The 23,824-nt window shown below is 40.6% G+C and overlaps 1 protein-coding gene across 1 annotated transcript in view; it reads right to left on the reverse strand.

The window, feature by feature from the left end:
• UTP18 (UTP18 small subunit processome component) overlaps positions 1-23,824 on the reverse strand; it is a 36,002-nt gene that overhangs the window by 11,173 nt on the left and 1,005 nt on the right. The window contains exons 2-9 of the mRNA XM_008011438.3: positions 21,706-21,818; positions 18,486-18,584; positions 16,229-16,296; positions 11,421-11,509; positions 8,920-9,045; positions 7,601-7,775; positions 4,828-4,928; positions 4,453-4,543 (exon numbers count right to left, since the gene is read on the reverse strand). Coding sequence (XP_008009629.2) covers positions 4,453-4,543; positions 4,828-4,928; positions 7,601-7,775; positions 8,920-9,045; positions 11,421-11,509; positions 16,229-16,296; positions 18,486-18,584; positions 21,706-21,818 — 862 coding nt within the window. The remainder of the gene's footprint in view (positions 1-4,452; positions 4,544-4,827; positions 4,929-7,600; positions 7,776-8,919; positions 9,046-11,420; positions 11,510-16,228; positions 16,297-18,485; positions 18,585-21,705; positions 21,819-23,824) is intronic.

Here is a 23,824-nt window from a genome sequence, read left to right on the forward strand (position 1 = left end):
AATAGCTGGGATTACAGGTGTGCACCACCATGCTTGGCTAATTTTTGTATTTTTAGTAGAGACAGGGTTTCACCATGTTGGCCAGGCTGGTCTCGAACCCCTGACCTCAGGTGATCCACCTGCCTTGGCCTCCCAAAGTGCTGCGATTACAGGTGTGAGCCACCATGCCCGGCCTAAGAATATTTTTTGTATACATTCACATATACAGAAGAAAACTGCATCAGTTAGTCATTAATAGACAATACCTTTAGGTTTACATGAAAAAATCACAAGCTGTTGGTTTGAGTAGAACTTTTAGAAAAAGCTTCTAAGTTCCACTCAGATAAATTATTGGAGCAAAAATCTGAGGCAAAACGAAACACCACTCACTAGCATAGCTCGTCCAACATCTATTAGAGTACCTCATAGGCAAGATAAGTGATTTACATACCAAACTGTTAATGATGAAGGAAGAGGAAGAAGTGAAAAACGAACTGATCCAGAACACAGGAATTTATAATTAAGACACATAATTTATCTATTACCAAGTTATTTAAATGATAAAAAATGCTAAATGCAAGCTTACAAATAAGCACAGATAGTTTAGTGAAATGACCATACATCCATCTCAAAAGTGGATCCTCACTATTTTACCTCTTCTTTTTTCTAGTACCTCAATATCTTTCCTTTTAGGATATTGCTCTAAACTTCACCCTTCCATATGTACTCTTATTCTCCCAACGAGAATTCAGTGAATTTCAGTTTCAACTCCCTAACAAATAAAATGTTCCAGGCTGGAGTAAGGTGCAGGTGAAGCAGCAGTAAAACATATTTGGGAAAACTGAATAGGATCAAATTTTTAAACCTTTGCCTTATATGTTTGCCTGTACATTAATGCTATAATAAAGGAAAGTGTTTAAAAATTAGTCTCTCAATAGACTAAAATGGGAAGAGATCAAAAGCAAGAACATCTAGAAAGCAAGTGCATGAAATGACCATGAGTTGATGACTTATGGCAAAAAAGGCAGCAAAGAATCCATGAGATTGCCAGGCATGGTGGCTCATGCCTATAATCCCAGCACTTTGGGAGGCCGAGGCAGGCAGATCACTTGAGGCCAGGAGTTCGAGACCAACCTGGCCAAAATGGTGAATCACCATCTCTACTAAAAATACAAAAATTAGCTGGGCATGGTGGCACACGCCTGTAATCCCAGCTACCTAGGGAGGCTGAGGCATGAGAATTGCCTGAAGTCAGCAGGCAGAGGATGCAATGAGCCAAGATCACGTCACTGCACTCCAGCCTAGGAGACAGAGCAAGACTCTGTCTCAAAAAAAAAAAAAAAAGAATTCATGAGTAAACAAAGACGAAACCTGTAAAGTCAGAAAAAGGTAAACTCTTCAACTCTTTTTATCTCAAAATATTCTTTTCATGTAACAATGTAATGTGAACAGTATGTTACCAATCACATAAACTACTCCAAACAGAATAAGAAAAGGGTCTGCACCCAGTGGCTCACACCTATAATCCCAGCACATTGGGAGGCCAAGGCGGGCGGATCACCTGAGGTCAGTAGTTCGAGACTAGCCTGGCCAACACTGTGAAACCCTGTCTTACTAAAAATACAAAAATTAGCCAGATGTGGTGATGTGTGCCTGTAATCCCAGCTACCCAGAAGGTTGAGGCAGGAGAATCGCTGGAACCCGGGAGGCAGAGGCTGCAGTGAGCTGAGATCGTGCCACTGCACTCCAGCCTGGGCAACACAAGACTCAGTCTCAAAAAAAAGAAGTGGCTGGGCGTGGTGGCTTATGCCTGTAATCCTAACACTTTGGGAGGCCGAGACAGGTGGATTGCCTGAGCCCAGGAGTTCGAGACCAGCCTGGGCAACACAGGGAAACCCCATCTCTACTAACATACAAAAAATTATCTGGGCATGGCAGTATGCACCTGTAATTCCAGCTACTCAGGAGGTTGAGGCAGGAGAATTGCTAGAACCTGGGAGGCAGAGGTTGCAGTGAGCCGAGATCATGCCACTGCACTCCAGCCTGGGCAACAGAGTGAGACTCCATCTCAAAAGAAAAAAAAAGAAGAAGAAAAGGAGGAAGAAGGGGAGAGGGAGGAGGAGAACCATCAAAATTTCAAAATTATCCCTAACTTACCAAGGCTCAACTTTTGATTTCTCCTTCCCTGCTTTCTTAGGACCTTATTATAAATTAGACAGCCGTGACCAAATTTGTAAATACATTACATCTGCATCCAATTCATATACCAAATTTCAGTACCTCTGCTGACCAATCCTCCCCACCTCTTTTCCCTTCCCCACCTCTTCTCCTTCCCTGACTCTCTCTCTCCCAGGGCCAAGGGTCATTTCATCAGGAATGTTACCCTGAACTAATTCTTTCCTTCCTTCCTTCCTTCCTTCCTTCCATCTTTCCTTCCTTCCTTCCTTCCCTCCTTCCTTCCTCTTTCTCTTTTCTTTCTCTTCTTTCTGGTCACAAAAACTAGTATAATATAGAAAATATAGCTACTCCTGGCCTTTTATTCATTGATTAGAAACATACAAATGTAAATAACCTTGTGAAAGTCTGATTCTAGGATAAAAACAAAACAAAAATTAATGTTAATGCTAAAATTAATCCTTTTTAAAAAGTTAAATAATTTTAATTAATGCTACTAATTTTATTAATGTTAAATTACCAAATGCTCCTAGATGAGGTCAAATAAAAATTATGCTAAAAAGCTGTACAGAGATTGCTGACTACTACTCACAGAGCAGAACCACTTGAAAGCCTCCCACTACCAAACACAGCATTAACTATGCTAAGATTATGTAGCTCTCCCAAGGGATGGCCCCCACGGTCCTTTGGGATACAGAATAAGAGTCAAGAAGACTTAGGGAAGTCAGAAAGGTAGAAGAGCAGGACAGTGCAGTTAATTAAAAGAGCTACAGAAAGGTCAGAAAGGACAATAATGAAGACAATTTAAAACATTATCGAAGTCAAGAGAGTATTGTTACAGGAGTTGATGATTTTAAGTAACTTTCAAAAAGAAAGTCAGAAAACCTTCAAATGAATCATCTTTTTTTAAATAATGTCTGCCTTATCTTTTTAAGAAAGGTAAGACTACTTATTTAAAATTATGTCTCAAGATAATTGTAGATTCACATACACTGTAAGGAATAATACAGAAAATACAGTGTGATCTTTACCATTTCCCCCCAATGTTAACATTTTGCATAACTACAGGACAACATTACAACCAGGATAGTGACACTGATACAGTCAAGACACAAAACTTCCCGTCACCACAAGGACCCCTCTTGTTGGTCTTTTACAGCCACCTCCACTTCCCTCCTGCCCTCAAATCCTCCTTAAACCCTCACAACCACTAATCTATTCTCTGTATCTATGATTTTGTCATTTCAAGAATGTTAATATAAATCAAACTGTAGTGGAAGTTTTTCCTTTGCCCTCTGAAGGTTTCTTGAAAACCAAGTGACAAAAGATAGAATACGGAAAAAAAGGCATATAAAATTTTATTTTAATGTTCATAGCACGGGAAATCATAGGAGAATGATTACCCCTGAATAACCTTTTACATAAGCATAATCTTCCCATTCTTTCCCCAAACATGTTAAAACTGTATGTTAAATTGTTAGCCCTCCACTATTATTAGTTAATGAGAAGGCAATGGCAACAAAAATGAATTCTAAAAATAAATCCAATTTTCTACCTAAAAAGAAACTTAAAACCAAACACGGCTTTTCGTTAAATTCATATATATACACATACATATATATATATATATATATTTTTTTTTTCAGATGTGATCTCAGCTCAGTGCAGCTTCTGTCTCCCAGGTTCCAGCGATTCTCTGCCTCAGCCTCCCAACTAGCTGGGATGCCTGGCTAATTTTTGTATTTTTAGTAGAGACAGGGTCTTACCATGTTGGCCAGGCTGGTCTTGAACTCCTGACTTCAAATGATCCACTCACCTCCGCCTCCCAAAGTGCTGGGATTACAGGAGTAAGCTACCACACCTGACCCTAGTTGTTTTTTGTTTTTTTGTTCTGTTTTTGTTTTTTTTGAGACAGAGTCTTGCTCTGTAGCCCAGGATAGACGGCTAAAAAAAAAAAATTTATTGAGATGGAGTCTCGTTCTGTCCCTCAGGCTGGAGTGCAGTGGCCCAGTCACAGCTCACTGCAACCTCTGCCTCCCAGGTTCAAGCGATTCTCCCACCTCAGCCTCTCAAGTAGCTGGGATTACAGGCCCGTGCCACCACGCCCGGCTACTTTTTGCATTTTTAGTAAAGATGGAGTTTTACCATGTTGGCCAGGCTGGTCTTGAATCGCTGACCTCAAGGTATCCGCCCACTTCGGCCTCCCAAAGTAGTGTGATTACAGGTGTGAGCCACCGTGCCTGGCCCAAAATTTAAAATGTAAAAATATCCTTAGCTTCTTTCAAGTCATTGACTTACCCGAAGAGGCATACACTTTCTTACTATCTGAAGAGAATGTGGATGCTGCAACCCTTCCATTAATTTTCATGCTTCCAATCAGTTCTTTGGTCTAAAACAATAAATATTTATCCAACTGTTAGAAAGTATACAGAAGAATCACACAATGTAGAGAAAAATAAAAAATAATAGTTCTCTATTTTCTAGCACCTACTCAACTGTATTTTTCCCTGTAATCAAAAGGTCTACCCCAACTGCCAACAATTTCTCTCCAAGTCCCACCTGTGCTCCTCTACTTAGAGATGCATATTTAAGGACACACTGAGTTAAGGTTCAAGACTATGCCTACACTAATGTCTTGTGGGAGAAGAACAAGTAGCAATAATAATGCTTTACCTTCATTGCTAGCAAATGCAAATATCCAGCAATGCCATTTATGAGCAAGAAGGACCCATCTGGGGAGACTTCAAAGCTCTTCACTATCTTCTCTTTCAAACCTAAAATAGGAGATAAGGCAATTAAATAAAGTTTAATACAGTTTTCAATAAAACTATCATCTATTTACAAATGAGTTTCTTACTTTTTAAAATATGTAAGTGGCTCAAATAAAACAAAACCCTGGCTCAGATCCTGAAGAAGTCTAAACCCAGGCATCACTGAGTTTGACCCAAACATAACGTCACTACAAAGCACTTAGCAAACTTCTCTTCTTTGTCCTGGTTAGCATTTACCGTTTTACTTGCAGGCCACAGACTCAGCTCTCCAAACAGTAAACATATCAATTAATTTTCCAAATATATGCAGTAATACTGCTAATTAACTAAAAGGATAAATTATACTTGTCACAAAGTTCATTACCAGAAGGGAAATACACTGTCACTAGAGACAGCCAAAAACATAAAAACATATACAAACTAGCTGCTGGCCACTTACTAAGCAGCTCATGATGGAGAGGAGTCTCATCTTTAACTTTGTGAGACAAAAAAAAAAAAAAAAAACCCAAAACTTTTCACAATATGTCAGTTTACTTAAGGATTGACTAGCTTCTCTGGATGTGACACATGTAACCAAATCATACGACAGCTAGGTATACAAACCAGTCAACTTACTTACAAAAGGACATGTCTTTTTCCATGACTGAAAGGTTCACATTGACTATACAGGAGACTCCTCCTGACATCAAAATGCTTAGAGAGCCAAGTTACTCTTTAAAAAGTTACCTAACAGGATGCATCAGAATGCATACAACTGGCTACCTCCAAAGAAGGAAAGTAGGTAGCCAGGGAGACAGAGCAGAAGAGAGTTTTCACTATTCATTCGTTTCTCCATATTAGACTTTTATACCATGTGAATATATTGCCTAGTCAAAAATATATGTCTGTATTTCTAAAATTTTAAGTTACTAAGTTAAAATACTAATTAGAGAAAAAGGATTTACAAAAATCTGGTTAAGGACCCTTGTTCCACACTTCAGGAAAATGCAGATTAAGGCTACTTTCCACTACTACAAACTAGATATCCCACTCTAGTCCTGCCTCCCAAAGACTACATCTTAGTTCCCTTGCTTGCACTCATGCTTCCCAATATTATTTCAGACACATATTTCCAAGCACTGGGGTTACTTCTGCTGATGACCAGTCTCCTTACTATGAAAAGCACTTCACTATCCCCAATAAGGGTAATTTTAATCGCAATTTCTTAATAAACCATATGTACTGACTAAAGTATACTGAAATAGTTCCAAACATAAAGAAAATATCATTTCATGATGAAGCAGACAGGAGGCTCATTCTAGCACCATGTGAAGCTACAGCCGGAAACCCCTACAGACCTAATCCTAACAGCACAGTATCAGGCAGTGGAAATGTGAAAATAGAAAAAGGAGAAATACTGGGAAGGAAAGATCAATGCCATGTCTCCAGAGGAGCTGGTGCCTAGACACACACTCCTGCACACCTAGCAGATCCATGGTAAAGATCACTAACTGTATCTTGGCCAACGCATGGTGTGCTTTCTCCCAAGAGGATGCAAGACAAGGAGACGCCAGAATCCATTACTTTTGATTAGTGAAATGACATGTAAAAATAACAACTACTACATATTGTTTTCTATTTCAACATGAGAAGATGGTTTAAGGCTTTTTCACCACATGAGGTCCATGGACCACAGTATCACCATCACCTGAGAGAACTAAAAATACAGAATCAACCCACCTAAGACCTACAGAATCAGAATCTGAAGCTTAATGAGATTCCCAGGTGATTCATGTGCACATTTACTTCTGAGAAGCTCTGCCTTAGAGTAAACCAAGGATCTACTCGGAAAGGATCAAAGTGTCAGGAACACAGGAAAGAAAAGACTGGAAATGCTATAAACATAAATGTTTCTAAAGTTGGCCCCATCCACTTTCAGCCACTAGTAGAAAAATGGTTGTACAGAGCTACTCTTGTCCTTTCCAGCCACACGTACGTGCAGTTTAATAGGGAAAGCACCAGTGAGCCGTGCCATACGCCAACACTACCTCCTGAGATTAGCCAGACAACCTCATTAGAAGGGCTTTGGTTCCCAAAGGATGCATGAAGGTGTCGGTGTATTTTAGGGTATAAAGGAGTAGGGAAATACAAGAAAAGAACGGGTATGGTAGAGGGCAAATAAATTTTCACCTCCTAAAAAGGCGTTATTTTTTAAGTAATTCATTCTTTAAAATACAGAAGTACCTCCAAAAGCAGTGCTTTATTCCCCCTAAATATAAATTAAAATTTTATTATAACTAACACTAAAACTACAAAGTATCCAAGTTTCCTGAAGATCAGAGAGGTGAAACAGTTTGTCCAAAGAAATGGAATCCGGGTCTTCTAGCTCCATGGCTCATGCTTTTTCTGCTGCATCAACTGCTAACTATATAGCCAAGTATTTGCAATTGTTTCTCTGGTTTAGGGGGAATATATACTTCCAAATTACGATCATTCCATAAGTGTTCAATAAAAAAGTTCACTGGTTTCATTCAAATGCATTACCTCAAAAGCACAAAGACATTTTCCAAATACCATACCGAAAGAAACTCTTATTTTTAAGAATCCTATGGAGTGAAAAAAGTGGTTATAAACACTGCTATATAAACTCACCTGAGGGGGGATGATTGGTTGCATGTGTTCAACAGAAATCTTACCTCTCACTTGATGCACAGGAATTAACTTTCCAGCTAGCATGTCATAGACATAAAGAACCTTGCTGTGGGTACTCGTGGCTAAAACTTCTTCCCCATTAGCACTAAAACAAGCCTTAAAGATTGGAAACCTTTCCAAATAGATGCTCTGGATTTTAGGATTTGTTTTCCCATCAACCTATAAAGAAGTACAAATTGGTTCTTTTGATTATTTCCATGAACCCTGTATCCTGGTAGTATATACTTTTCACTACAAGCATTCATTTAAAAATACATACCCAAGGGGCTGAAGGCTGACTTAAGCAGCCATGGCCAATGATTTAATCAATCATGCCTATGTCAACAGGCCTTCATAAAAAATCTTAACAGAAGGGGTTCAGAGAGCTTCTGGGTTGCTACACACATGGAGGTGCCGGGGAGGTGGCATGCCCTGAGAAGGCACAGAAGCTCCACTCTCCTTCCCCATACCTTGCCCTACTAATCTCTTGAGTTTGTCCACCCACAGATAAGGAAATAGAGTCAGTCGCATCCAAACTACATGAACTGGACCAAGTGTTATTCTCTAAAAGAAAACTGGGATACCCTATCCAAAAGCAGATACTGTGAAGCACCTGCAGGACTGAATGGTTACATTTGTGACCATGTGTTCACCATCTATAACCCCATCAAAGAGTGACATCCTGAAGTGAAGGGCCAGGTCTGTTGTTTACTGTTGCAATCCAAGAAACTTACCAGGGTACATCAGTGTTAGATGAATAAACATGGAAGACGCAGTAAAGTCATGAGGTCATATTATCGCTTTGCTCTAATAACTCACCAGAAAATTTAAAAAACACGTTTTTATAGAGATAATATATTCACTAACATGATTAATACATTCATCACTTCTCAATCTATTATTTTAAACCAATATTTTGCTGAACTTTTATATTCAGTGGAAGAAAAATTTTACTCCAAATCCCCTATTATTACGGCTCCTTGTACACTGAAGTCATACAGGTGCAGTCAATAAAAATGTGAGTGGGCAAGGGATGGTGAGCTACCAAAACTGTAAACAGGCAAGGGGTGAGCAGCTGTGATTGACAATAGTGACAACAGACTTTGGAGCAAGAAGCAAGGGCAGTATGCTGACTGGATGTTCTATTTTGTATTTCCAAGCAAATGAACTCTGTCACTTCCGTTGAGACTCAGCTATGCTTTGGGCTATGACATTTTAGCCATGAATATTTTTTTTTCAGTAGTTTTGCATTTGGGGTTGCAAATGTCTGGTTCTTAAATAAAAATAATGCATTAGAAATACATAAGTAAATAAGGACGCACACCTGAAATAGTGATACAGCATTATCTAATCCAGCAACCATCACAATCTGTGCACCGGGATGGAACTGCACAGATGAGATACGAGCAACAGTAGGACGTTCAGCATTCGCAGGCTGGCAGTTCTTCATCTATAGGAAATGAAAGCTGGGATTTTATCAACTGAAATGAATTAACATTATTTCCTTTAGAGTATAAAGAAAAGACATTATCGTTTACAATGCAGGAAAAAAAATGCACTGGAATGTTAACCAAAGGACCACAACTCAAAAAAAAAAAAAAAACCGCAGCTCTGGCATCAACTAGCAAGTCCCTTTACCACACAAGAATCCATTTTTACCATCTTTCAAATAAAAAGATTAAATCATTAAAGTGCTTTCCATATCTAGAAGTCTGAATGTATTACTCATTCTTAGAGCACTAGTATGTAGTCATTTCCCCAAAATACATCCATTTGTGTTAAGAGACTTTCACTTCTGAGGAAATTTCACTTAAAACTTCTACTTTGGCACCTGGCATCTTTGCATTCATGGCACAAATGCAAGAGGCACTGCACAGTTGTCCCCACAGTTCTTCAATTGGCACAGGTTGCTTGCTTTATTCTCTTAGGGTACACGGTTCCAAGTTTAAAGTAATGGTAATCTCATCCATCACCTGGACTATTTTGTTATTTGTTTTTACAGGTTTCCCCTTGAATTTTTAAAACTCAGTTAAAAACAAAAGTGTTTTATTTGTAGTCACTGAAGGTAAATTTTTACGGTAACTATTACTTTTTTTTTTTGAGACTGAGTTTCGCTCTTGTTGCCCAGGCTGGAGTGCAATGGCACGATCTCGGCTCACTGCAACCTCTGCCTCCTGGGTTCAAGCAATTCTCCTGCCTCAGCCTCCCAAGTAGCTGGGATCACAGGCATGCGCCACCACACCCAGCTAATTTTGTATTTTCAGTAGAGACGAGGTTTCTCCATGTTGGTCACGCTGGTCTCAAACTCCCGACCTCAGGTGATCGGCCCTCCTCAGCCTCCCAAAGTGCTGGGATTACAGGCGTGAGCCACTGTGCCCGGCCATGCAGTAACTACATTTTTAATGGAGATGAATTCACCCTGTGAAGGCCTGATGAATCGTCCTCATAAGGTGGGAGAGACAAAATCACTCTAATTTATCATAATAGGTTCCCCTGCCCCATTTAAATACTCCTGCCAATGTGTAATAAGATACCTATGTCGCCAGGCGCAGTGGCTACGCCTGTAATCCCAGCACTTTGGGAGGCTGAGGTGCGCGGATCACCTGAAGTCGGGAGTTCGAGACCAGCCTGACTAACATGCAGAAACCCTGTCTCTACCAAAAATACAAAAAAAAAAATTGCCAGGCATGGTAGTGCACGCCTGTAATCCCAGCTACGTGGGTGGCTGAGGCAGGAGAATCGCTTGAACCCAGGAGGCAGAGGTTACAATGAGCCAAGATCACGCCCTCGCACTCCAGCCTGGGCAAAACAGCAAAACTCCGTCTCAAAAACAACAAAAACAACAAAAAAAAGATATTTATGTCATAGAGAGATCTGTTAATATGACAGATATTAAACTAAAGTACTGTCTGCTAATATGATGGATAACTAAAGTACTGTGCTAGGTAGGCAGCTGGTTACCACAATGAACAAGCTAGACATAGTGATGAGTTAAAAAGTGAATAGTATAGACCACTTCAGACAAAGTCTTGTCTAAGGTGCCATCTGAGCAGAGAAGAATGAGCTAGCTATTAGGAATGCCTGAAGACAAGACAGGCAGAACAAAAGAGCAAGAGCAAAGGTTCACTGGCAAGAAAGGACCTAGCAGCATGTCCAAGAAACAGAAAAAGGCTTGTGTGACTCAAGTGGGAAATCATGGGAAACGGGTCTGAGATGAGGCTAAGGATCCAAGCAAAAGCCAGATTGTAAAGGGCAGTGTAGAATACGATAAGGAATTCAGAAGTTTTCAAAAAGCAATGAAAAGTGACATGACCTGATGTTTTATTTTTAAAAGATCCCTCTGGCTGCCATACGAAGAATGATTTAAAAAGAGGTAAAGTGGAAGTAGAGAGCCCAGTCACAAAGCTACTGCAATATGCCAGATAAGAGATGACAGCAGTATGGACTAGGTTGATGCCAATGAAAATGAAGACAAACCAAATAGGATTCCTAGAATTATTGGAAAATTTATTTTTTTATTTATTTATTTAGAGACAGGGTCTCACTTTCACCCGAGCTAAAGTACGGTGGTTCCATCACAGCTCACTGTAGCTTCAAACTCCTGAGCTCAAGCAATAGGAACGTAATACCTCTAGAACATTTTTGCAAAAGGAAAAACAAAAACAAAAACAAAAACACAATAACATAAGTATTTACCAGGGCAAAATGACAGCAAACATATTTAACCCCAGAGATAATAGGAATCCATACATCTGTTACTGGGAAGCAGATTACATTGCAGAGGTAAGTAGTCGGATAGGGTCCCCCAACTTCACTGACTCTCACCTTCAAGATTCCTCTTGGAAGAGAAGTTGATGTGGATATGAAATTGCCAGTCCTTTGCAACAAATCATCTTCATCCTCTTCACTTTCATCTAAGTCAAACAAACCCAGAAGGCTGATCTTTAGAATCAATGAGCTGCCCCTTTACCTACCCCAAACTTCTATGAATATATTTGCAACATCAACTCCCTTTCCAGCCTCCCAACTTCAATTGCTTTTTTTAAAGTTGCAATTGGCAAAAACAAAACAGGAAAAAAAAAAAAAACCAAGAAAAAGATGACACAAAGCTTAACATCCATAGTTAAAATCAAAATTTAACTCTAGAACGAAAGACTAACACATACACAGATGGTTACTAAAACAAGATAAAGTGAAATAAAAGTTTAAAGCCAGCATTTCATTTAAAAAGAGCAACTCATCATCACGGCAAAATTGGCAATAGGTTGGCTACTGATCTAGCTTAACAACTCACATGAATAAGAACCAGAACTTTTAGCTGACTATCAGTCAGCAATCTATGTATCAGAACTTCAAAAAGAGCTAATAGGGTTGCTTTTCCCCTGGAGATAACTGATGATTACCGTGGAGACAGCTAAGGAGCTGAGCAAACTTAAAACACTTGCGAAGCTAAAAAGGAAAAAACTAGCTCCAAGCTTCTTGACAGGGTCTGGTAAGCCACCAGGTTTTGGATTGAGGCCACAAAGGGCTACCACTAGGATTAAAGATGAAATCAAAGAATTATAAGAATATCTTCCAAAAACTGAAACTCTGCTTCGTAACTCCTCATTAAAATAAAACGTTCTGGGATTGCTAGTGTCCCCTGCCAAGCTAGCTACCTAGAAGTAAACATATAAACCATCATTCTAGATCTAATTAATCTACATTATTTTTCATATGAAATGTTCATCACTCAATGAAATATAACCAGACAAATACTGACAAGATAACTTGACTAAAAACCAAAAGGAAAACTAGACAATCCCCACAGGGATCTAGACAACGGAATTATCAGATACAAACCTTAAAAATACTATGTTTAGGCCAGGCGCGGTGGCTCACGTCTGTAATCCCAGTACTTTGGGAGGCTGAGGCAAGTGGATCACCTGAGGTCAGGAGTCCAAGACCAACCTGGCCAACATGGAGAAACTCCGTCTCTACTAAAAATACAAAAATTAACCGGGCATGATGGCTTATGCCTGTAATCCCAGCTACTCAGGAGGCTGAAGCAGGAGAATGGCTTGAACCCGGGAGGCAGAGGTTGCACTGACCTGAGATTGTCACTGCACTCCAGCCTGGGTGACAGAGTAAGACTTTGTCTCAAAACAAAAACAAAAACAAAAACTATATTTAATGTAGTTAAAAATGAAAGACAAGACTCAAAATTGAGCCAGAAATCTAGAATATTTTAAAAAGAAATTCTACAACTGAAAAATACAGTAATTAAAATTAAGCCCCCAACAGGCCGGGCATGGTGGCTGATAACTATAATCCCAGTACTTTGGGAGGCCAAGACAAGTGGATCACTTGAGGTCAGGGGTTCAAGACCAGCCTGGCCAAAACGGTGAAACCTCGTTGCCTACTAAAAATACAAAAATTAGCTGGGCGCGGTAGTGCACACCTGTAATCCCAGCTACTTGGGTGGCTGAAGCAGGAGAATCACTTGAACTCAAGAGGCAGAGGTTGCGGTGAGCCAAGGTAGAGCCACTGCACTCCAGCCTACACGACAGAGCAAGATTGCCTCAAAAAATAATAATAAATAAAATTAAATTAAGCCTCTAATGGATGTTTTTAACAGTTTACCAAATTAGCTGTAGAGAGAATTTGTGGTCTAGAAAACGAATCAGAAAAATATACCCAGACAGAAGTACAGAAAGAAAAAGGATTAAAAACACACTGAATGCCAGCATGGGCAACATAATAAGATCCTGTCACTACAAAAAAAAATTTTTTTTTTAATTAGCTGGGCATGGTGGCATACGCCTGTAGTCCTAGCTATTCCAGAGGCTGAGGTGGGAGAATTGCTTAACCCAGGAGGTCGAGACTACAGTGAGCCAAGATCACATCACTGCACTCCAGACTGGGCGACAGAGTGAGACCCTGTCTCAAAAAAAAAAAAAAAAAAACCAAACCACACAGAATAGGTTGAAAACATTTAATATACATATTACTAATAATCCAGAAAGGAAGACTGGAACAGAAACAATACTTGAAGACAGGTGAGAATTTCCAAAACTTACAGAAGACATCAAGCCAGTTCAAAAGTACTATGAAGTCTAAGCAAAATACAAAGCAAGCTAAAATGATGGGGGAAGGGGATAAACAAAGAGCAACACAATAAAACAATTCATAATATTAATGAATTGCCGTTGATTTTTGGAAGTGTGGTTATGTTCAAAAGCGAGAATTTTCTTACAAAGAAACTCAGTAAATATGTACAGATAAAAATTACACACTGGAGATAATTGTGAAGCTGAGTGCTAGTCACCATTCTGTCAACAATAAGTATACCTTCAAGTCACTATCTCTTTGAACCTCTCTGATGTACAAAATGAATGTATTACATAAGCATATCCCAGACTGTAGCAGACTAATTGCTGACTTAATCCGCTTCCTTTTTCTCCTGTGTACAAAGCCAAACTACACTTCCTAGGATCCTCTCAGTTAGTGTGGCCTTATGACTGAGTTCCAGCCAACAAAATGTAGGCAAAAGTATCCTGTACCGGCCGGGCGCGGTGGTTCAAGCCTGTAATCCCAGCACTTTGGGAGGCCGAGACGGGCGGATCACGAGGTCAGGAGATAGAGACCATCCTGGCTAACACGGTGAAACCCTGTCTCCACTAAAAAATACAAAAAACTAGCCGGGCGAGGTGGTGGGCGCCTGCAGTCCCAGCCACTCAGGAGGCTGAGGCAGGAGAATGGCATAAACCCGGGAGGCGGAGCTTGCAGTGAGCTGAGATCTGGCCACTGCACTCCAGCCTAGGCGACAGAGCGAGACTCCGTCTCAAAAAGAAAAAAAAAAAAAGGGATCCTGTACCATTTCCAGGAAAGGCCAATAAAAATCCCTTCTTTCTCCTCCTATAAGCCAAGTGGATGTCAACATCTCAGGCAACTATGGAAGAACCAACCTAAAGATGACAGAATTTCTATAAACTTGGGTCCCTAAAGTAAACCATCACCTTCCTACTACCCCAATTTTATGTGCTGAAAAAATCAACTTCAATTGGATTATGCCACTGGGATCTGTGGGATTTTGTTTCAACAGCTAGCATAACCATATCTAAAATTACAGGACTCTAAAATGTTGTGGGGTTCTATAAATGCAGCATTCTGAAATGGACAATAAAATTGTTTCATACAGGAGGACAAACTGGTGATCTAGGGTCTAGAAGTATGCCAACAAAAAAATAGTCAAAATAACGAGGGATATTTAACATATTAAAAAACAAACATGGAAACAGGCTTCCCAAATAAGAGAAAAAGAAGATAATCCATATGTTTCAAACCATAGGAGTAGAGAGTTGTTGGGAAATAAATTTCAAAATAGGAAAAACTGTCTAACAGTTCTTCAAGAAAAGGGAAGAAGGGGAAGAAACAGTTTAGTAAAAAGTATTTAGGCCAAGCACAGTGGCTCATGCCTGTAATCCCAACACTCTGGAAGGTCAAGAGTTCAAGACCAGCCTGGCCAACACAGTGAAATCCCAATTCTACAAAAAACACAAAAATTAGCCAGGTGTAATGGCGTACACCTGTAACCCCAGCTACTCAGGTGGCTGAGACAAAACAATCACTGGAATCCGGGAGGTGGAGGTTGTAGTGAGCTGAGATTGCCCCACTGCACTCCAGCCCTGGGTGACAGAGTGAGATTCCGACATACACATACACACACACACACACACACACACACAGAGTACATTACTAGATATATTTAAGCAGAGGATAATGTAGAAAAGATTACTGCCGTGGATAAAGTCAGGCCACATCACTAAGATTCCTTCAACGTCTGAAAGCAAATGGCTAGAAACAAACACGGTCAATTTCTACTTAATAACAGACTGTCTTTTCTAATAGAATTACATAAAACACTGGCTCTTTGTATGGGCTCCCTGTATTTACATACCATGCAGACTAACAGGCTAGGGAGAAAGGGGACAGAAGTGGTGGTCATAAACCGAAGCTCAACGGACATCAAGGATGCTAAGGAAGGAGCTCCTACATGATGTGAGAGGATATACTCTGGACTCTCAGGATTTCAAAGGTTAATTCCAAGTCGAAAATGTGTAACTCCAAGCACACAAACCAGATTTCAGCTAAGCCATCCATATTTATAACAGCTAAACTCAAAAGATCAAAAAAGCAGAAAATAGCCATGGTACAAGTTAAATTTAAAACCTACAGTCAAAAAACAGATTTTGTTTTTTGGTTTTTGTTTTTTGAGACAGGGTCTCACTCTCACTGAGGTTGGAGTACAGTGGCACTATCACAGGTTACTGCACCTAGTCTTCCCTGGCTCAAGCAATCCTCCCACCTCAGCCTCCCAAGTAGCTGGGACTACAGGAACACACCACCACGCCTGGCTAATTTTTGTATTTTTTGTAGCGGCGGGATTTCGCCATGTCACCTGGTCTGGTCTTGAACTCCTGGACTCAAGCAATCCACCCACCTTGGGCTCCCAAAGCACTGGGATTACAGGCGTGAGCTACCAAGCCAGGCAAGAAATACCAGGTTTTAATGAGCCTCATAAGAAAGCTCAAATAATAACAAACAGGAACCGGGACTTACGTACTAATTTAAACAGAGATATCAACGCTCACCATCTGAAGATGTTGTCCGCTTAGTAGTCTCTGCCCAGGCAGGTACTCCTCCCATGGCATGTTGGAATCTAAGCAAAAATATTTGAAAAGTAAATTTATGGCAACCACTACATGTCTATAAAGCTTAACACATTTAAAGCATATAGGTTGGATCACCCTTGAGAATATGTATGGACTCTCTTTCAAAGAAGTTAACTATCTTTAAGAACAGAAGTTATCTTTACTCACATAGAACAGTCCCAACCTGCCTATATTGGAAACTTCCATGAACCTCTGCCCACTTAAACTAGTCCTGGATATTTTTTGTTAATTATTTTCATCTAGTTACATGGTTGTCTTATTTGTTCATATCAACACACCCTGGATATCAGGACTATGTAAAGAAGTCTCTGTGGTTTATGCCACAGTACATAGACTACACACTAGAACACGTCTGAAAGAAACTGACCAGATTGGTAAGAATATACAAAAGTTCATTATATATTATCTGAATAAAATAGAAGTACTTCACTCTGGCAAAAGTAAGCTTTAATAGAAGCATGATAGCTGTGTTCTTAAGAACTGGTACCTGGAAGAGGGCAAAGAGTTGTTTTAATTTTTTGATGCAGAAGTACAGACTAGCTCACTAAGCTAAGCCCACTAGCCATAAACAACTAGAAACCTGGACAAAACATATGAAACAACTTTTTTCGGAAACTGGATGATAGCATAGGACTATGATCCCTCAGGGAAGGGAAATAAGCAAGATGAACCCCATCACCACCACGAAATTTCCCCTAACAGCGTTTATAAAACCCTGGCACAAAGCTGAGAAAAAGATCAGACTTGAAAGAGACTGACACAATTGGACTTTCAGGGGCAGTGTACAGTACACACCATCTTAAGGTACTCCTCACCAAAACATGTCATTGAATTCTAACCAAGACTTTAAGCCCAACTTAAGAGGAATTACAGATGACAGAACAAGTTAAACAACACAAAGAAAAAATAATCAGATTGAGGGAAGAGGAAATGCGAAGTGACTAATTAATGGAGAGTTTTCTTTTGAGGTGATAAAAATGTTTTAGAACGAAAAAAAAAAAAACCAAAAGAAATGTTTTAGAACTAGACTGAAGAGGTGGTGGCACAACATTCTAAACATACTAAATGCCACCAAATTTACACTTTAAAATGGCTAACACTGTTATGTGAATTTCACCTCAATAAAAAAAGGAATCTTAAAATTTCAGAATGTGGGATATTCTACAACAGGTCTGAACACTTAAAAGATAGGTAATGGCTGAACACAGTAGTACACGTCTGTATTCCCAGCACTTTGGGAAGCCAAGAAGGGCAGATTGCTTGAGCCCAGTTCAAGGCCAGCCTGGGCAACATGGCAAAAACCTCATCTCTACAAAAAAATACAAAAATTACCTGGGCATGATGGCATGCACCTGTAGTCCCAGCTACTCAGGAGGCTGAGGTGGGAGGATTTCTTGAGCCCAGGAGCTCAAGACCAGCCTGAGCAACGGAGTGCAACCCCGTTTCTACAAAAAAAATTTAAAAATTAAAGTGGTAAATGCCTGTAGTCCCAGCTATGGGGACCCCAGGAGGTAGAGGTTACAATGAGCCATGACACCACCACTCCATTTCAGCCTGGGTGACAGAGTGAGACCCTACCTCAAAAAAAATAAATAAATTTAAGGGACATAAAATCCAAATAAAATGTATGCACCTTACAACAATTGGAGAAACTAACATGGACTAGCCATAAACTATTAATTTTAGGTATGACAATGGTATTATGAATATGAAGAAAAACATCCTTAATCTTAGGAGATGCACATTGACAAATTTATACGTTAAGTGTCCCATTATCTGTACCTTACTCTCAAATACATTGGGAAAGCATACACATCCCCCAAATACATATAGCAAATATAACAAAATGTTAAAAACCATTGAACCCAGGTGGGAGCCATTTAAATTTTTGAAAATGTTCATATTATAAAATTATGATTAACCACATGCAAATGAACAAGCAAGTAAGCAATATCATCACTGATTATATTTGAGTGGTAAGATTATAATTTTTTTCCAAATTTTCTTTGTGTTTGTGCTTTGTCCCCTCTCCTCTAAAACTACAGAAATTCAGTCACTGCCCACAATAGTAATCCTCTGTTTCAAAATGGAAAACTACACAAGAAGCAGTTACAGTTAATGACTGGGCATTGGTTATACACACCTCTTGGTAAATCATACGAAAAAAGACACTTACTCTTCTTTAAGTCTCTTTTTAAGGTTGTCTTTCGAAAGTTTACTTTCATTAGCATTTTTCATCATATCTTTCCGAAACCGATTGTTCATCATGTCAACCCTACAAAACCAGAACAGCATATTTTTAAATAACTTTTAAAGAGTTAATATAAATAGCTGCTGCTTTTAGCACCTGGAGAAAAATGTTTAATGAAACGATGTAAGTCAAGGTTTTTAACATGTGAACATTTCAAATGCATCTTCTCTGTTCTTCCTAAAACAAAAAAGTAGTCTCCAATATTTCAGATCATCTGGTTTACACTTTGGAGAGCTATTATTTGAGAAAATTCATCATGACTTATCTACACAAAGTTTATGAAATTATCCAAAATAAATCCCAGGTAAATCGAAGAGTTAAATATATAAAGAGCAAACCTTAGGCCCGGCGTGGTGGCTCACTCCTGTAATCCCAGCACTTTGGGAGGCTGAGGCGGGCAGATCACGAGGTCAAGAGATCGAGACCATCCTGGCCAACATGGTGAAACCCCACCTCTACTAAAAATACAGAAATTGGCTGGACTTGGTGGCACACACCTGTAATCCCAGCTACTCAGGAGGCCGAGACAGAAAAACCACTTGAACCCGGGAGGCAGAGGTTGAAATGAGCCCAGATTGTGCCACTGCACTCCAGCCTGGGCAAAAAAGTGAGACTGTCTCAAAAACAAAACAAAACAAAACAAACAAAAAGCCGGGCACACTGGCTCATGCCTGCAATCCCAGTACTTTGGGAGTCAGAAATGGGCGGATCACTGAAGGTCGGGAGCTCCAGACCAGCCTGGCCAACGTGGTGGAATCCCATCTCTACTAAAAATACAAAATTAGTCCAGCGTGGTGGCAGGAGCCTATAATCCCATCGACTCAGGAGGCTGAGGCAGGTGAATCGCCTGAACCTGGGAAGCAGAGGTTACAGTGAGCCAAGATCATGCCACTGTACTCTAGCCCAGGCAAGAAGAGCGAAACTCAGTCTCAAAACAAAAAAAAGAGCAAACTTTGAAATACTATGAAGTAAAAATACAGGCAAACATTTGTCTCTCTCTGATAAAGAACGACTTACTATTAAAAACAGCAGTAAAAATAATGAAGGAAAAGATTCACAGATTTGACTACATAAAAATTTAAAACTTCTATGCACAGAAAGCTGGGGAAAACCTACAATAAATCTAATACACAAAGGTTTGAAATTCTCAATATGTCAGGAACTAACATACCAAGATTATTTAAAAAGTATCCAACAGACAAAGACATAATAAAGAATATTTATAAGAAATGAGGCCAGGCATGGTGGCTCATGTCTGTAACCCCAGCACTTTAGGAGGCCGAGGCAAGCAGGTCACTTGAGGTCAACAGTTCAAGACCAGTGTGGCCAACATGGTAAAACCCTGTTTCTAATAAAAATACAAAAATTAGCTGAGCATGGTGGCATGTTCCTGTCGTCCCAGCTACCTGGGACGCTGAAGAAGAAGAATCGCTTGAACCTGTGAGGTAGAGGTTGCAGTGAGCCAAGATCGCGCCACTGAACTCCAGCCTGGATGAAAGGATTAGAGTCTCAAAAAAAAAAAAAAAAAAAGAAATGACAATGACTAAACCCAGAAACGTTTTCCCAAAACAAATTAGGTAGAGATACTACCCACAACCAAACTGACAAAGTCTGAAAAAAAACAAATAAACCATTGCATCTAAGAATGGACTGAGGCCGGGCGCGGTGGCTCACGCTTGTAATCCCAGCACTCTGGGAGGCCGAGGTGGGCGGATCACGAGGTCAGGAGATCAAGACCATCCTGGCTAACACGGTGAAACCCCGTCTCTACCAAAAATATAAACAATTAGCCAGGTGTGGTGGCGGGCACCTGTAGTCCCAGCTACTGGGGAGGCGAGGCAGGAGAATGGCATGAACCCGGGAGACGGAGCTTGCAGTGAGCCGAGATCGCGCCACTGCACTCCAGCCTGGGTAACAGAGCAAGACTCCATGGGGGGCGGGGGGGAAGGAATGAACTGAAACTGACACCTTTCAATGGGAACGCAAACTGACAGAACCTCAAAGCATGCAGTCTGGCAGTACTTAACAAGAGCCTTAAAAATAACTGTGCTCTTTGATCAAGTAATTCTACCTCAAAGAATCTTTCCCAAGGCAACAAATTAGAAAATAAAGAAAGGTTTATTCATAAAGAGGTGATAAACATTAATGCTGAGATAATTTGCATTAAAGGGAAAAGTAAGGCTGGGCACAGCAGTTCATGCCTGTAATCCCAGCACTTTGGGAGGCAGAGACGGGTGCATACCCAAGGTCAGGAGCTCAAGACCAGCCTGGCCAACACAGCAAAACTCCGTCTCTACTAAAAATACAAAAATTAGCCAGGCATGGTGGCACACACCTGTAGTCCTAGCTACTCGGGAGGCTGAGGCAGGAGAATCACTTGAATCTGGCAGGCAGAGGTTGCAGTAAGCCAAGATTGTATCACTGCACTCCAGCCTAGGTGAAACAGCAAGACTCAAAAAAAGTCTCAAAAAAAGTAATCTTTTAAAAAAAGGTAAAAAGAAAATCTACCCAACAACAGCCATGTAAATTATGGTTAGTTCACATAATGGACTACAACAGAGCCATTTTAAAATGTCTATTTTTTTTTAAGTAGGGAGAAATGCTTACAAACAACTTTATATAGAAACTTTATGTAGAAAAAGTCAAAATGTTACACCAAGCATACAGTACATTCTCATCTATGACAGTTCCTATGGTGTGAGCTACCTTCTTTTTAGCCTTTACTCAGTTTCAGGCACTGTGCTAGAAGTTCTACATGTACTATTTCATTTAATCCCAACAAACTTCTGATGTAGTTACTATCACTGTGCCCATTTCACAAAGGAAAAAATGTAGGTTCCAAACTGCCCATGGTCAATTAGAAACTGGCCAAATGAGGAGGCAAATTGAGACCTGACTTCAAACACTGTATTCTCTTAGCTATTGTATACAGCAAAGAGGAGACTGAGACAGAAGTATGACAACATGCTAACAGCAGTTCTCCCTCGGTGGTGGGATTAGGAACCATGGAAGATCTTTTCTATATTTTCAAGTATTTTTCAAATCTTCCCTTAATCACAAATTGGTAAAAAGAATGATTTTTAAATCTGCAAAATAACTTTTTTAAATGTCCAGAGGGATTCAGAAGAAAAGTTAGGCAACTTACATTTCCTCATCTTCATCATCTTCATCCACCCAAACTGGCTTCTTTTGAGGTGGAAAATTACCTTTTGCTTCATTCTCCACTTCTGAGTCACCCGAGTCTTCATGTCCTTGGACCTACAGCAGACAAAATACCCTCAAGCACTGAGATTTTCCTATCCCATGACTGCAGACACATAGGCCTTATACCCAAATGGTTCACAGAATGTTTTCTCTACCACTCGCCGAGGAAATAATGGGACAGAATGCTACTACTGCAAATGCTGGAGGCAGAGGCAGAAAATGGAGAAACCAGAGAATGGCACCACCAGCTGGACAGGTGAGGCAAGATGGAACAGCCGAGGAGAAAAAGTCAACACTCAACACGCAGAAAGGAAAACACCAAGACAAGAACAAAAGGTGAGTCTGCAGATGAAACGAGGAGAAATGTCAGAACTACAGAAATTACAGGACCGGAGGCAGACTAGAGTCAAAGATATCTCCATTTTCCTAACCTGTTTTTGACCCCCTACCTCCTTAAGAAATTTTATACCAGCAGAGTGTGCCTCATGCCTGTAATCCCAACACTTTCGGAGGTCAAGGTGGGAGGAATGCTTGGACCCAGGAGTTCGGGTCCAGCCCGGGCAACATAGGGAGACCTCGTCTCCACAAAAATATTTTTAAAATTAGCTTGGTGTGGTGGTGTGCACCTGTGGCCCCAGCTAGCTACTTGGGAGGCAGAGACAGGAGGATCATCTGAGCCTAGGAGGATGAAGCTGCCTTCTGAGCTTAAAGTGCTCGGAGAATTGTGCAGGTGTAACTTATCTGTGACCAATAGGAAGAGCAACCAGTTACTATTAGCAAAAGGAAGCTGGAAGACTAATAGGTGTCACTGCACTCCAATCTGGGTAACAGGGTGAGACTGTATCTCTAAATAGGAAAATAATAAATACATTTATACCATCAAATCTAAATTCTAATATTATAAATGTATACCATAAAGTTTATACTATGAAATCTGAATCTAGGCCAGGCGCAGTGGCTCACACTTGTAGTCCCAGCACTTTGGGAGGCCGAGGCGGGCAGATCATGAGGTCAGCAGTTTGAGACCAGCCTGGCCAACATGGTGAAACCCTGTCTCTACTAAAGATACAAAAAAAAAAAAAAAAAAAATTAGCCAGGCGAGGTGGCACACACCTGTAATCCCAGCTACTTGGGAGGCAGAATTGCTCGAACCTGGGAGGCGGAGGTTGCAGTGAGCTGAGATGGGACCACTGCACTCCAGCCTGGGCAACAGGGCGAGACTCCGTCTCAAAAAAAGAAAAAAAAACTTTGGGATGCCGAGACGGGCGGATCACGAGGTCAGGAGATGGAGACCATCCTGGCTAGCCGGGCGCGGTGGCGGGCGCCTATAGTCCCAGCTACTCGGGAGGCTGAGGCAGGAGAATGGCGTAAACCCGGGAAGCGGAGCTTGCAGTGAGCTGAGATCTGGCCACTGCACTCCAGCCTGGGCGACAGAGCGAGACTCCGTCTCAAAAAAAAAAAAAAAAACCTAAACCTAAACCGTAGAATACCCCTTGAAGTGAGTTTGAGCTTCCCAAAACCACAGGACAGAAATGTCCAAGTGGTTTCTACTTGCTCTACCACCACTCTAATAAACAGCCTTCAAACCCAACAGCTCCCACCTCAGTACACTGTTCCTTTTCCAGACGACAAAACTGTCACAAAGTTCAGTTTCCAGTAGCAGTTCTGTACTTCCCAAATAGATGGCTGCCACTTCTCCCGCAAGCACCTGAAGGAGGCTCTGGTAAGCAGCTGACATTAGATGGGTCAGCATTTGTGTAAGAAACATGGACTGGGTAATTTTCGGTGCGCTTTCCTCTACCCCCTATCTAAAATTTCACAGGCCTCCTCTAGACACGCTCATCTCCCTTTACCGTATGTCCTTTTTTCTCTTCAGCACTTGTCACCAACAAACCTGAAGTTTCCCGGTTTATCTCATCTATCTTGTCTCTGCCACTAGCATACAAGCTCCAAGAGGCAGGGATTTTTGTCAGTTTTGTCCATTGCTGTGTCTCCTCCAGTGCCTAGAACAATGTCTGGGACTCTCTAAGAAAAGCCTGGTATAGAATTAAATGGATAGC

This window comes from Chlorocebus sabaeus, chromosome 16 (genome assembly GCF_047675955.1).
Source record: "Chlorocebus sabaeus isolate Y175 chromosome 16, mChlSab1.0.hap1, whole genome shotgun sequence".
Taxonomy (NCBI): domain Eukaryota; kingdom Metazoa; phylum Chordata; class Mammalia; order Primates; family Cercopithecidae; genus Chlorocebus; species Chlorocebus sabaeus.